This window comes from Poromitra crassiceps (assembly GCF_964638095.1).
Source record: "Poromitra crassiceps genome assembly, chromosome: 19".
Classification (NCBI taxonomy): domain Eukaryota; kingdom Metazoa; phylum Chordata; class Actinopteri; order Beryciformes; family Melamphaidae; genus Poromitra; species Poromitra crassiceps.
Genome location: NC_139646.1, coordinates 25,251,273 through 25,265,294, shown reverse-complemented (window position 1 = coordinate 25,265,294; position 14,022 = coordinate 25,251,273). Strand labels below are relative to the sequence as shown.

Sequence of the window (14,022 nt, the reverse complement as noted above, 5' to 3'; positions counted from 1 at the left end):
CAAGCCATTCAAGGAAATGGCGAGGCGATTTTACAGTAATCCATTTCAGACTCGTCTTGCCCGAGAGCGGCCGCGCGCAGGCAGCAGCACACAGAGAGCGGAGAGCGATTTGCAAAATAGATTATAGGTGAAACACACTTTGAAACACCTCAGAAAGGCCAGAATCAACATCTGCCCATCGCCCACGCATTCCCCGGCCCATCTTGACTCGCACAAGGAGCGTCCGCACGCAGGCAAGCAGGCAGGCAGGCACGCAGACAGGCAGGCAGGCAGCAGCAACGCGCTTCTGACACGCCCGCTGTTAGAGCCAGGAGGAAGGAGGAGAAGACACACGGAGGGAGGAGTTTGAATGAGACGGGTGTTTCCTGTTGTTATGGAGGAAATTACTGTTCAAAACTATTGTTTAGAATGTCTGACGGTCTTACTGATGCCAAAAATGAATGGTTAAAGTGACTGTTTCACAAAAAGCCATTTATCTCTGAATAAATTTCCAGACGCTGAAACCATGCTGTACTCAACGGCTAATATCTACATAACTACTAACTCTGCAAACTAACTCTTTTAGACAGAGAAAGCACACATTCTATTAGTTATTTTTAGATGATTGGTGTTCATGAATTCTTAACAGAAAATAATCCTCGGCTGTTGTAAAATGAGCCAGAATCGTCAAAAACACCCCTGGCACAAGTTACCTACAGGATTGAAAACATGGCTGGCACTCAATGTGTTAAGTGCTGTGATGTAAATACAAGCTGAGTGTGTCAGTAATCTAAATGACAATGTATACACTGTATAATGACAGTTAAGAGCAAACCCTAATTTTGATTCACTATCACGTTTATTCTAATTCCTGTTTCAGTAGTTTTCAATATATAAAGTCTTTAATGAAAACATCTCCTGTCTGTCTGCCTCTCTTTTGATGTCCTGTCCATTTGCTTCACTTGTGATCATTAAAATGGGCCTGACGATGCAACTTGTTCAAGATGGCCTCTGTTTGCAAATCAAACATTAAAACCGATTATGTATTCGGTTGCTTGATAACGCTGATGTTGATCATAATGAATTGACAGAATTCCTTCATTCAAGCATAAAGTTCACACCAGGGTGGGAATTTCATCATTTTAGGGCCTTCGGCATCAAATTATTTTTTAGGGCACAAGGCCATGCATGTTAGGGCACAAAGGCAATTGCTCTAGCACTAGGCATCTTGCGCGCTACGCGAGCTCGCCTGCCTTGCAGCTCGCCGAGCTGGCCCTGCAGCTCGCATAAGCAGGTCGAGGCCTCGCCCTGGTTGCTCCTTGATGGCATACTTCAGGGATGCTGGATCACCTGTCCTGGAGCTGGCAACATACAGCTGTCCATGGCTGAAGACTGAAGCCAGACTCCCACTTCTTTCAGTGTCTGCCCCTGGGACTTGATTCTGCTCTTATGACATCACTGATGATGGCACAACTGCTTTTATGACATCACTGATGACATCACAACCTCTTATGACATGCCTGATGATATCACAATGCCTCTGACATCACTGATGATATCACAATGCCTCTGACATCACTGATGATATCACAATGCCTCTGACATCACTGATGATGTCACAATTTATGACATCACTGATGACATCATCACTGAGACGTGTGTGAGAGTGAGTGGATTTATGACATCACTGATGATGTCATCAGTGGGACAGACAGACAAACAGACAGAGCCCTAGCTCCTAATTGGAAATATGAAACAACAAACTTTTTTTTTCAAATGCAAGCACTTCAATATGCTCAAGGGTATCACCCAAAATGTGTATGATTAACAAATACGAAGTTGTAGCTAACATTGTGAGAAATGCCATGTTGTATTATGACTACGATCTTCATACTACATGAGGGAAAAAAATATGTTCTACTTAGAGACTCAACAACCATTTCTGTGGATTCCTTGCCCCAAAAAATGTGGAAATAGACACCAAATTTGTAATTCTAGGTCTAGTTGGAGTCTAGATATGGCCACAATTTTAATAATGGCAGCCATTTTGAAAAAACTTCATTTTAACATACTTCCACTAATGGGATTTTCTGGGATTTTTACTACAGTGTTTCGGGTATCAATATAAACATAAAAATGTGAAAATAAATTCTGTTGCAATTAGTTTAAGGTCAAACCTTATTTTCCCTAGACTATTAGCCACATAGCAGAAAAAAAGGCTATACGATTATGTATCCACAGAAGTAAATCCTTATCCAAACTTGATTATAGACATTAGGCCTAGGCTACTTTACAGGGCTCATTGAGAGACCAATAGCAAATAAATCTGCATTAGGACAAGTCATTCAGCAGTCTACTCTCTGAAGTGTGTTCTTTCATTTGCTTGAGGCATTTTGTCCTCAAAGGTCATATGATGATGTGATGCAGATATCTTGGGTTTGTTCTTTTTCATGCATTTTCTATCATTGGATGACCCGCCCCACTCTGCCTCTGATTGGCTTGTATATGTTACCCTAACCTTAACCAATCATCACTCATCATGCCTAAACCCAACCAACCAGGGGGCAGACTAGTGCGGAACTATTCTTGTGGGAGGGGCGGGAACATGGGGGGCGGGGGGGAAGCATGAGGGAAGCATCCCGGACGTGCAACGTTTTAAATTTTCCGGTGTCGGCTGTTGGAGAATTATCACCTGTCTGTCTCTCATCGATTACATCGCTAAAATCACTGCACTCTTGTCTTAATTTCCTCCGCTGTTTCTCACCCGCATCGCTGTCTGTGTCTGCACGCGAACAAAATGCCTCTCAAGTTTGAACTGTGTCCTGGGAGAATGATCGGAGGCTCCCACCCGTGCTTCATCATCGCGGAGATTGGTCAAAACCACCAGGGAGACATTGAGATTGCCAAGAAAATGATCAAGATGGCAAAGGTAACAAGTCCAATTCTACCATTTCTGGATGTTGACGTCGTTATTCTCGCTGCAGTAGCAGCCTCAACGCGAGACTCATCAGTCATTCTTCCTTCACAGAAGGAAGAATGACTGATGAGTGATGAGTCTCGCGTTGAGACTACCGTTGCAGACAGTAGCCTGTCACAGACACAGTCTACACAAGTCTGGCAGTTAACGTTACATAACGTTACCATGCTCCTGTCCTGAACATGAATGAATGAAACATGAATCCTTTGACCTTACGCCACCACTAGCCTTCAGTTCGGCATACATGCGCTACACAAAGCAACATTACTTTTGATAAAGCCACACGTTTTATCACTGATTTGCCCACCTGTCGTGCTTCCACCACAGGTGGGCACAGTGAGCGCTGTCAACATGAATCTTTATATGAATGAACTCTCTGTACAGCTCAACAACTGCCGGCCGGCAGGATATGTGATTGGTAACACCATTGTAAATCACTTTATGTATGCCGATGATTTGGTTATCCTGTCTCCAAGCAGTACTGGTTTCCAACAGTTGCTGAATATCTGTTGTTCTGACTATGGAGGTCGTTTTGATGTGAAATATAATGCTAAAAAGAGTGTCACTATGATCTGCAGAACAAGAGTTGATAAAGATCTTTATTTTCCTTCTTTGTATCTGTCTGGGCAGGTGCTGGCAGTTTGCTGTAGAACTAAATATTTGGGTCATATTATTACTGATCAAATGAGTGATGATGAGGACATGTACAGACAGAGGCGTGTACTGTATGCTCAAGCTAACATGCTGAGGAAGAAGTTTTATTTTTGCTCAGATGATGTAAAGGTAAACCTGTTTAGAGCCTACTCTACTCCTCTCTATACTGCCCCCTGTGGGTCAAGTTTAAGCAGGCTAGCATCCAAAAGCTCCAGGTTGCTTATAATGACTGCCTGAGGATCCTTCTTAGGAAGCCAAGGTGTAGCAGCGTCAGTTAAATGTTTTGTGGAGCAGGAGTTAGCACCTTTCATGCCCTGTTGAGAAACCAGAAGTATAAGTTTATCTGTCGTCTGAATGTGTCTCAGAATATGATCATTATGTTGCTGTCTTAGCCTCATCTCAGTGACACTAGATACCTGTCTTCCATCTGGAAACATTGGTACAGTGCCTTATTGTAGTTTTGTTGAGTTGCTAGTGTTCTTATTGTGTTGTTTACCTGTTTTATATGTATTGTGTGTTTTTTATTGGACCTTGTGTCTGACAATAAAGTGATGATGATGATGATGGTGGAATACATTTTTACCAAAATAACTGCTGCTTGATGGATCACATGTATGCAGAATTTACCATTGTTTTTTAAATGATTCATAAAAGGTGTATGTACTTTAACGTGTCGTTTTTCCATACAAGAAATCCATACAGTACATACAGCCGGAGTATGTGCTAGGAGGAGTGATGATTGGTTGGGTTTAGGGTCAGAGCCTGGCTGGGTTAGGTAGGTCCCTCCCACCGATCACTTAGCATCAACCTCCAGGCCAGTGTGCAGTGAGTGCACCATGTACTGACTACTAGCTCATAAAGCTATACCTGAATCCAGTGCAACAACTACAGGCAATGTTAACTGGTCATCTTAGGCCATCTTAGGCCTTCTACGCATTATCTGTTGATCTACTTGAAAAGTGTTCTCTGGCTCTGTGTGCTTCTTAGGTTTCAACATTATAAAGGATGAACGTTAATAGAAAAGAGTCCAGAATACTCGTGTGTTTCTACCTCGACTTAATCTACGAATATCTTACATTATATCAGGTGGTTTGAGGAGATGAACTTGCACATAATAGACCCAGAAGAGAAGTCAATCCATACACAGAAAACGGCTAAATACAAAATATTTGGCATTAGTGGCATAGCATCTTCGGTGAAACACAGGTTGGTCATTAGTTGAATATGTAAGAGGAAACCATACTCTCAGCTAACGCCAAACACGTACATGTTACTCTGATGGTTTCCAAGCTTTCCTCCTCATTTGACTCTCACTCATATCCAAATGAACAGGACTGCGGCGCTGACTGTGCCAAGTTCCAGAAGAGCGAGCTGGAGCACAAGTTCAACAAGCGAGCTTTGGAGCGGCCCTACAACTCCAAACAGTCCTGGGGCAAGACCTACGGCGAACACAAGCGCCATCTAGAGTTCAGCCATGAGCAGTACAAGGAGCTGCAGAAACATGCCAAGGAGGTGGGCATCTTCTTCACCGCCTCAGGAATGGACGAGGTAAGGAGGACACTTTTGAAGAAGGTGTTTTGATGGCCCTTTATTCAATAGTGAACTGCTAAATCTTTAAAATGTCTTTATTTTGCCTTCCTCAGATGGCAGTCGAGTTCCTCCACGAGCTCGAAGTGCCTTTCTTCAAAGTCGGCTCTGGAGACACCAACAACTTCTCCTTACTGGAGAAGACGGCCAAGAAAGGTGAGACTTCGCTGTACTGCCGTATCCGGGGGAAATGGCTAAAGTATGAGACGGAATCAAAATGTTTATGTATTTATTTATTAGAATAAAGAGGTTTTGGAGTTACACAAATCAGTGTGTAGCCACTTGATTTCTCTCCATGTTAAGCCAGAATGTGTGTCAGAGCCTCGCCCTTTGTCTGTGTCAGGGCGTCCCATGGTGGTGTCCAGCGGGATGCAGTCCATGGAGACGATGCGTCGGGTCTACCAGACGGTGAAGGAGCACAACCAGAACTTCACCATCCTGCAGTGTACCAGCGCCTACCCTCTGGATGCTGAGGACGTCAACCTCAAAGTTATCACGGTGAGATTAAGAAGAAGGGAAATGGAGCAGAAAGAATTTACTATGTTTACATGGACTGCAATAATTCCACTCTTGTCCTTAATCAGAATAAAATAATATAGATTAAGGTATTTACATGAGTTGATTATAGAATATTCCATTAATTTTCCTGTTTACGTGCTACAGAGCAGATTGTTGGATTAATGACTGAAGATGCACGCCCACATGACGCCCCCAAGTCCTACGTCAGTTTCCCTCCTGAATTTAACCTGTCATGGGCGTAGGGTGCGCGCTGTCGACTATGCATTTCCGTTCGTATCCTACATCCGTTTGGAGCGTCGGTCGTGCACGTCCTATCCACATTAAACGCTACGTGTACGCTCTAGTTAAAAGCAAGTATAAGTTAGTCCGTCCTGAGCGACAAAATGTTGGACTTCTTGTTACCGGTGGGTCTATTTTTGGTAAATAAACGCCCGGGTGTTTATTTGAAGTTTTATGTTATGCGTGCTCTTGGATTACAGGAATACCAGAAGGAATTCCCCGATATTCCCATCGGATATTCGGGCCACGAGTCTGGGATCAGTATCTCACTGGCGGCCGTAGCTCTCGGGGCAAAGGTCATCGAGCGCCACGTGACCTTGGACAAGACGTGGAAGGGCAGCGACCACGAAGCGTCCCTGGAGCCCTCGGAGTTGGCCGAGCTGGTCCGGTCCGTCCGGCTGGTGGAGAGGGCGCTGGGCACCGGACTCAAGCAGATGCTGCCCTGCGAGAAGCCGTGCCACGACAAGGTGAGCCAGTGGGGGAAGATATGTACACACACCTTTTCCTCATGGGAACATCAAAATGGCATTTCCACTGTTGAGCGCAGGGGCTCCAAACAGTTTCAGGGGAGGCTCAGTGAATGGAAGTGATGGAAGTTATTACATAAGTTATCATAAATGACATCACATAGAATAGCCTCAATGTGTGTAGTTTGGTTAGAGGTTCACGGATACAGTAGTTTGGGAAAATTCTATTGTTTTTCCCACTTTCCCAGAGTCAGAAACAAATAAAGGCCTTCAGACAGACCTACCAGCTTGGAAAAATGAGACCCCCCATCATCAGTGTTTACAGCAGTCCAGACACTCTGCCTCCTTCTCCAAATGCTTGTCTGAGGAAGCAGCCAGATAGGAGAGCACAGAAAGCCTTAAGTTTGAAACCGTCGAGGTCACTTCTCACACCACAGCCTGGGAAATGCTGCTGGCACATAATCTCAGAAGATAACCACAGAGACCAACCAATCAGAGAAGATGTTAGAGAATTGATATTATCCATAGCACGTCATTTCAATAGGCAGATGTTCCACGGCCGTGGATCAGCTCGTTTGTTGTGTGAACAATACAATGAAACTATTATTCAACTGAGATTCATTCCTCGTCGTCTTAAAACATTATTTCCGAGTTAAAGTACTACGTTTGTGGACTCCTAATTTACCATCTTCCCTCGGCAACCTGACATTTTCACGACACTCGGACACACAAACCTAGTCTTGCTTAGGTCTATGGCCTGTAGATTAAATTATTTCCCCAAAACTTATATCAACAACCTCAGAAATTCTCTACATAAACAAAACTTTAATTTTTGCAGCTGTCATCTTTTGTGTGTGGAAAATGTTACCCATAAGACCATTAAGCCCAGCTGAAACAAGCTAATAAACTAAACCTCTCTCTGCCCCCTTCCTCCCCCCCTACAGCTGGGTAAGTCAGTGGTGGCCAAGGTGCATATCCCCAAAGGGAGCGTGCTGTCTCTGGACATGCTGACGGTGAAGGTGGCTGAGCCCAAGGGCGTCCCCCCGGAGGACATCTTCCAGCTGGTGGGTAAGGCCGTGACGGAGGACGTGCAGGAGGACGAGAGCGTCACACCCGAGGTCGTGGACAGCTACGGCAAGAAGGCCAAATGCTGAGGACTGGAGGGTGTTGGCCCTACAGGAGGGTGTTGGCCCTACAGGAGGGTGTTGGCCCTACAATTAAGATGGGGAGAAATGGCACATAAGAAATTGCAATGATTCTGGTGGGGGGGGGGGGAACTTGGGAAGGAAATCTTTTTCAAAAACAAGCTCTTTGATGTATTGAGAAACTTGGTGGTAGTTAGTTACACAGGGGTACACAGGGTTCCCACACGTCCTGGAGAACAGTTGACCAATTTTACAGCCATGGAAAAACCCATGGAAAATGGGAGAAATAGTGAAATGTCCTAGAAAATTTTGCATTGTCCCTGAAAATTATTTGAACTTTCTCTTTCCCTTTGCGAAATTAACTAGGCTGCTATCAGAGCCCCCCAAAATGGTCTGAAAGCGCTAAGTTCATATTATTGATCATATTAACGTTTAAATGGTAGTTTATGGATGAGAGTATTTTGAATAGGCTCCTCTCGGTTATCGTGTGGAAGCACTGAGAACGCACCCCAAAGTCACGTCACATGCTAGCACATGCAGCTTGTATGACATCACAACTTTAAGTGGCCAAAACTCAAAATAATGTAAGTTACGTTATACTTCAAATGTAAATATTAGTCCCTGCTGGCTGGTAACTGCGGTAGTTTTTTTTATCAGGTTTACACAAGAACACATCCCATCTTAAAAGTACAAATTCCATCGCAAATACATGTACTATCTATCTGCACAGCAGGTGTGTTTGCATTATTGATCACGATCAATTTGTCATAATTTCTAAGCATGTAAAACATTTCATAGATAAGTTATAGCCACAGTCGCACATCTTTTAAATCAGACTTCCAAAGAGAGGAACATATTAGCGAATGGCGTGTTTCCCGTCTGTCATACCAGCTAGATCCTCATTGAAAAAGTCCTGGGAAATGACTGATGAGGATGTATTCACTGCTGTGCCAAAGTGCCTGACTGAAGTGGAAGAGAAAGGTGCATTACGCTCTTGAACTGTTACTGTATAAAAACTTGTGGGAGACTGAGATTTGTGTTGATTTGCACAATGCTTTTTTCATTTTGGGTTGAATATGAAATGCTGGATGCTAATAAGTGTGTCCTATCTCTCCCTGTCAGTAAGCTTCATTTTTTTGTTATCGAAGACTAAGGTGTACTGTATTTAGACCAGAAAAATAAAACTAATGTTGCAATGAAACCAGTAGATGGCGCCGTTGTTTTATTTAGCAGTTGTCAGAAGTTTGTTGCAGTGTCCATCCAGCCAATCTATCTGCCATTCACACTCATTAGGCACTAAAGAAGTATAATTGCTTTTTACTGAATGAATGGTTGAAGCATGTCAAACTCTACCTCTTATGTCAACCCTAAACCTCTACAGGGGGCGCTCAACTAGGAATTATCCTGCTCTGAGGATCGGAGGATTTCCCCAAGATTATGAACATTTGTCTGTCTGCAACCAGTCTTAGTCTGCTAGCTAATGTCCAGCTTAAGGTGAGAAACCCACTCCTGCCATACAGTGACTGGTAGCTGCTCCAGTTCTAAACTATTATATTCATCAGAGATATTAGATGTGGCATATATAAATGTAATCGTATAAAAAGATGCATATCATTTCCCCACAGAGAGATTAAAGTCCTTTTCAAGTCAGTTTATTTTTTATTCTATTTTATGCTATTCACACACCCATTAGCTAGATCTCAGATCTGTGCTGTCCCTAATCACAGCTGAATGGTCCCTCTCTCCATCGGCCTCTCTAACTCATTACCATTCATATATATAGGACACAAACCTTAGCTGCTATTTCAGGAGGTAGCCTATATTAGCAGCTTTAGGCATTAAGGTGCTGCTAATCCTAGCTTCACACAGGTACATGAATGTAGCGATCGCCCTGTTCTGTCACTCCTCTGGGCCGGCCAATCAAAGGGATTGATTTGAGGCACTTATCTAGATACAATGTAGCCAACACAAAAATGGATTTGATTGTGCACATTAATTTGGAATGACAAAGATTTTCAGGTTGTGTTTTCAGTCATTCTAGGAATTAACTGCCTGCAAAATGGGTTCTAATAGTTCCAGAGTTCTCAATGTCAGCAACTCAAAGCTGTTATGATACGATCCAACGTGCTATATGATACGATATAATGTAATATGATACAATACAATCATATAATGCGGTACGATACGATACGGCGCAATGTGATAAGATGCAATGTGATACGATACAATATGGTAGAACTTTATTGACGGATTTCTCCGAAAACTGTGATGTGTTTTTAGTTAGTTGTATTTTTGTAAAATAAAATGATACATGGACAGCTGGAAAAAGTCATAAGGTTTCTGCTGCATGACATATTTTTATTTCAATGTGATGGACCTCAGCCTATAGCTAGGAGGGCTAGGTTGGCTTGGCTGCTTATGTAATAAACTGAGCCAGGTTATTCTAGCAGCTACGGCCCCAATACAGAATCCTAACCCAGGTCAAACACCTCTACAGTAAAGCAAGAGACACCTCAAGACATGGGCACTGCCTCGTCATTTCAGGGAGTGGAATTACATGGACACAGCTATGCAAAAGTAATTGTCATTAATGAATAAATAAAAAGTCGATTAGACAATTCAAAAACGAATCAAATCAAGAATAAACTGATTAGATTTTGGTGGTCAAAGTTCAAGGTTACTGTGACCTCACCGTCCGTCCGTTCCATGCTCGTTAACGCGATATCTAAGGAACACATTCAGGAAATCTCCTCAAATTTGATGCAAACGTCCACTTGGACTCAAGGATGAACTGATTACAATTTGGTGGTCAAGGTCACTGTGACCTCACAAAAGTTGTTTTTGGTCATTCATTCTGAAACCTGGATCTCGTCAAAAAAAGTTGTAAAGCCATAATAATACATTTGCTCCTCCTGTAAACCCAATAATGCTCCAATGAAGTCACCTCATTGCATGACATTACATCATAATGTACCTCATAGTGTAATGTGGATAGTTGTCAAGGGCTTTGTGCATAGCGCTATGATCTGATAGCACAAGAGTCTCAGCCCCATCAGGCTCTAAGCCTCTTGTGGAAAAGCCTGGTTGCTTGCTTGGGTTGGGGATGGAGAAGAAAGTGGTGTGTCTGTTTTGAATGTGTGCTTGTGAAGGTGAAGGAGGGTAAAGAGGGTTGGGAATCAGGGTGGACACAGGGTGAAGAGAGAGAAAGGAGGGAAAAGAGAGGGTTTGTGAAAATAGGAGTAGGCCTACAGGTAGTCTCGCAGTAGGTGGCAGAGGTTGCGGGGCGAGAAAGGTGGAGATACATAAGCCCCGCCCCCTTCACACCTGCAGCCTCTCCCTGAATGTTCAGGAGCATTTCCTGCATGGGCTCATCATGTGTGAATGGGAGCAGGGCTGGATGTCCAGGGAAATCTGCACTGCCAATACAGATTTGTAAGATGTGTGAGATGATGTGCAAAATAAATCAGCATTGTTTTTGGATGGAAGTTCTCCTTTAATGTCTGTCTCTTGCACCATTGCCATTGCATGTGTGAATTGGGTGCGAGACGGACATGTTCCTGAAGGCCTGGCTTCATGTGTGAATCATGAAAATCACCAGCTTTCGTTGTAAATATCCTATGTGCTCTTCATTATGTTTGAAATGTAAAAATGGCTGTGGTACATATAGTCATCGAGATTACAAAAAATATTTGGGTTAGAAATACCTCTAAATCCATATCATCTCGTACTGGGATTGGATTCTAATTATGAACACCAGCATAGGTATATTCTTAGAATGGCTTTGTATGCTGCACGTCTTACAATACTGCAGAAATGGTTGCATGAAGACCCCCCGGATATTTTAATGTGGTACGAAAAACTCATGTCCATCTTGCCATTAGAGAGACGATCACATGTATAAATCCCTTGTACAGTGTTGGTACATTTTGGGCTAGTGCAGTGTAATTTTCTGTGTTCGCATTGTTATAAATGTGATATAAATGGTCAAATGGCGATGAATTTTGAAATTGGGTGGGGGATTGGGGCATATATCAAGGATTTTCACACTTCAGTGCCTCAGCTCATTTTTGGCCCCGGGAATCAAAAATGTTTACTGCATTTTTGTTATATCCAGAAATGAATAGATAATTCCCCATTGAAAACCACTATAAAGTGCAAAAAAGTGCTATTTTTGAGCTCCAAGACACTTTTTACAAAAAAGCATTTTTTTTATGACTTCCTCCAGATATTTTGGACATAAGGCTTCAAAATTATGGTTTTTAATATTTTTCAGCAGATTGCAACATTTTCTCATGTATGGCATGCATCTATTGCAATCAATTTAGCTGGTTTCTGTTTGTGCTGCATTATGGACCACTACAGCCCAATGGAATAAATAATTTCAGCTAAAATGGTGTGTGTGTGTGTGTGTGTGTGTGTGTGTGTGTGTGTGTGTGTGTGTGTGTGTGTGTGTGTGTGTGTGTGTGTGTGTGTGTGTGTGTGTGTGTACACACACACACACACATCCATATGAACACCATTTTAGGGATGGGGTTTTGGGGGGAGGGAGGGACAAAAAAAACATGCCTATATTGAAGTCAGCTCAAGTTGTGTGTGTGTGTGTGTGTGTGTGTGTGTGTGCGCGCACACACACACACACACACACAAGCAACTTGAGCTGTCCCCCCACCCCCCCACCAAAGCCCCATCCCGATGTGTCCTGATCATGCACATACTAGGCTAGACAGAGTCTGTTTATGACCTGCATCAGAATGACAGAATGCACCCTTGGCCGGTCAAGGAAATGGTCAATTACTAAAAACTGGCATTGAAAGGGTTGAAATTCTGAAAAGTAATGAACATTGAGACATGAGATTGAGCAAACATGAGATTGAGCAAAAAAGGAAAAAAAGATTCTCCCTCTATTTTTGTTGTTGGCCAAAAATGGTTAGTACTTGCCCAGAAGGACTCACTCTAATTGCCCAAAAATGGTCAATTAGATGGTCTAAAAAAGTATACAGTGCATTTGTTTTTTAAATTGTCACTGAATAAAAAGTAAGAATGGAACAAAATAAATATTGGTAATAATCTTTTACATAGACCCCACTGTGATAATCCCACCCAAAAACATTCCCTTTGGATTATATTTTGTGCAGAGATTGTGGAAATCTGAAAAAGCAGCAAGTGAAACTGTTTATAGTCAAGACAAACTGGCTTATAGAGGGTTACATTTCTGAAAATGAATAAATATTTTTGGTATGTATAGCTTCATCTGAAGGTAAAATGTTTGGGGGAAAAAAGAAAAGAAAAAAAAGATTTTTTTTTACCTTTCTTATCATTAGAAAAATAATTGACCAAAACTGGACAATGGGAGGGGCATAACATTTAGGGGTAAGTATTAGTTAACAGTGTACAAGGGTTAAGATGCACTCTGGAGGAGTTTGTAAGGATCCCCGATAGCAGTTTGAAAGATTAATGTAATGGGCAAGAGTGATAAGTATGGGTGTAACTAGAACAGCCAAGAAGGCACCGGGTTGTGACTACTACTGATTATTATTATTATTTTATATATATATATATATATATATATATATATATATATATATATATATATATATATATAATTGTTTTCTTTATTAATGGTCCATCAGTCTGTCTTGTCTTGATTGTATGTCTTTGTAGTACATTGTCTTGTGTGTTTTGTCTTGCGATTGTACAAATTAAAAAAATATTAAAGAAATATATATAATACTGTACTATATTAAAGAAAGAAAATCACTAGCAGTGCCTGAAAGGTTGTCCCAGTAGCCTACCTAATTTACTGGGAACTACCTATGTGTGAAAGAGACTATAGAGATACTGAAGCAGGAGAAGCCTGTGAGGAGGGAGGGACAGCTAAAGAGGTGAGTGAGTGAGGTAGAAAGAGAGAGAGAGAGAGGGTGGAGCCCTGCCTCAGGCTGCCTGGCTTCTGACCTGGCATCTTGGAGCTCCACCTCTGCTGAGGGAGGGGAATCTCATTGAGGCTTTGCTGTCCGTTCCGACCTTCACACTGAACACCTCCTCTCCTCGCTCGGGATTGGCTTTACTAGAATCTTTTCTGAGAGCGACCCGGACCGTCTACCTGCTGCTGGCCGGAGCGACCCGGACCGGTCTACCTGCTGCTGGCCGGACCCGGACCATCTACCTGCTGCTGGCCAGACCCGGACCGTCTACCTGCTGCTGGCCGGACCCGGACCGTCTACCTGCTGCTGGCTGGATTCCCTAGCTGCTCAGCGGGAGACTGCAAAGTGGTATGGCAACATTCAGATTTGGGTGCTTTTTGGGTGTGATTGTATTGTGTCTTCTTCACTCTTGGGGCTTTCAAAGTTTGAGTCTTGAAGAGCAGGGATGGATTTGAGATTTGAGGTCTTGTACTGTAGCCATAGCCTAATGGCAT

At 42.8% G+C, this 14,022-nt stretch overlaps 1 protein-coding gene across 1 annotated transcript; it reads left to right on the top strand.

Annotated features, from left to right (window-relative positions):
• Window positions 1-2,649: 2,649 nt before the first annotated feature.
• On the top strand, window positions 2,650-8,775 carry nansa (N-acetylneuraminic acid synthase a). The gene is made up of 6 exons (XM_083655906.1): window positions 2,650-2,908; window positions 4,943-5,158; window positions 5,254-5,353; window positions 5,541-5,695; window positions 6,196-6,462; window positions 7,407-8,775. Exons 1-6 carry the CDS (start codon window positions 2,777-2,779, stop codon window positions 7,614-7,616), a joined length of 1,080 nt encoding a protein of 359 aa, XP_083512032.1. The 5' UTR covers window positions 2,650-2,776; the 3' UTR covers window positions 7,617-8,775.
• Window positions 8,776-14,022: the final 5,247 nt, after the last annotated feature.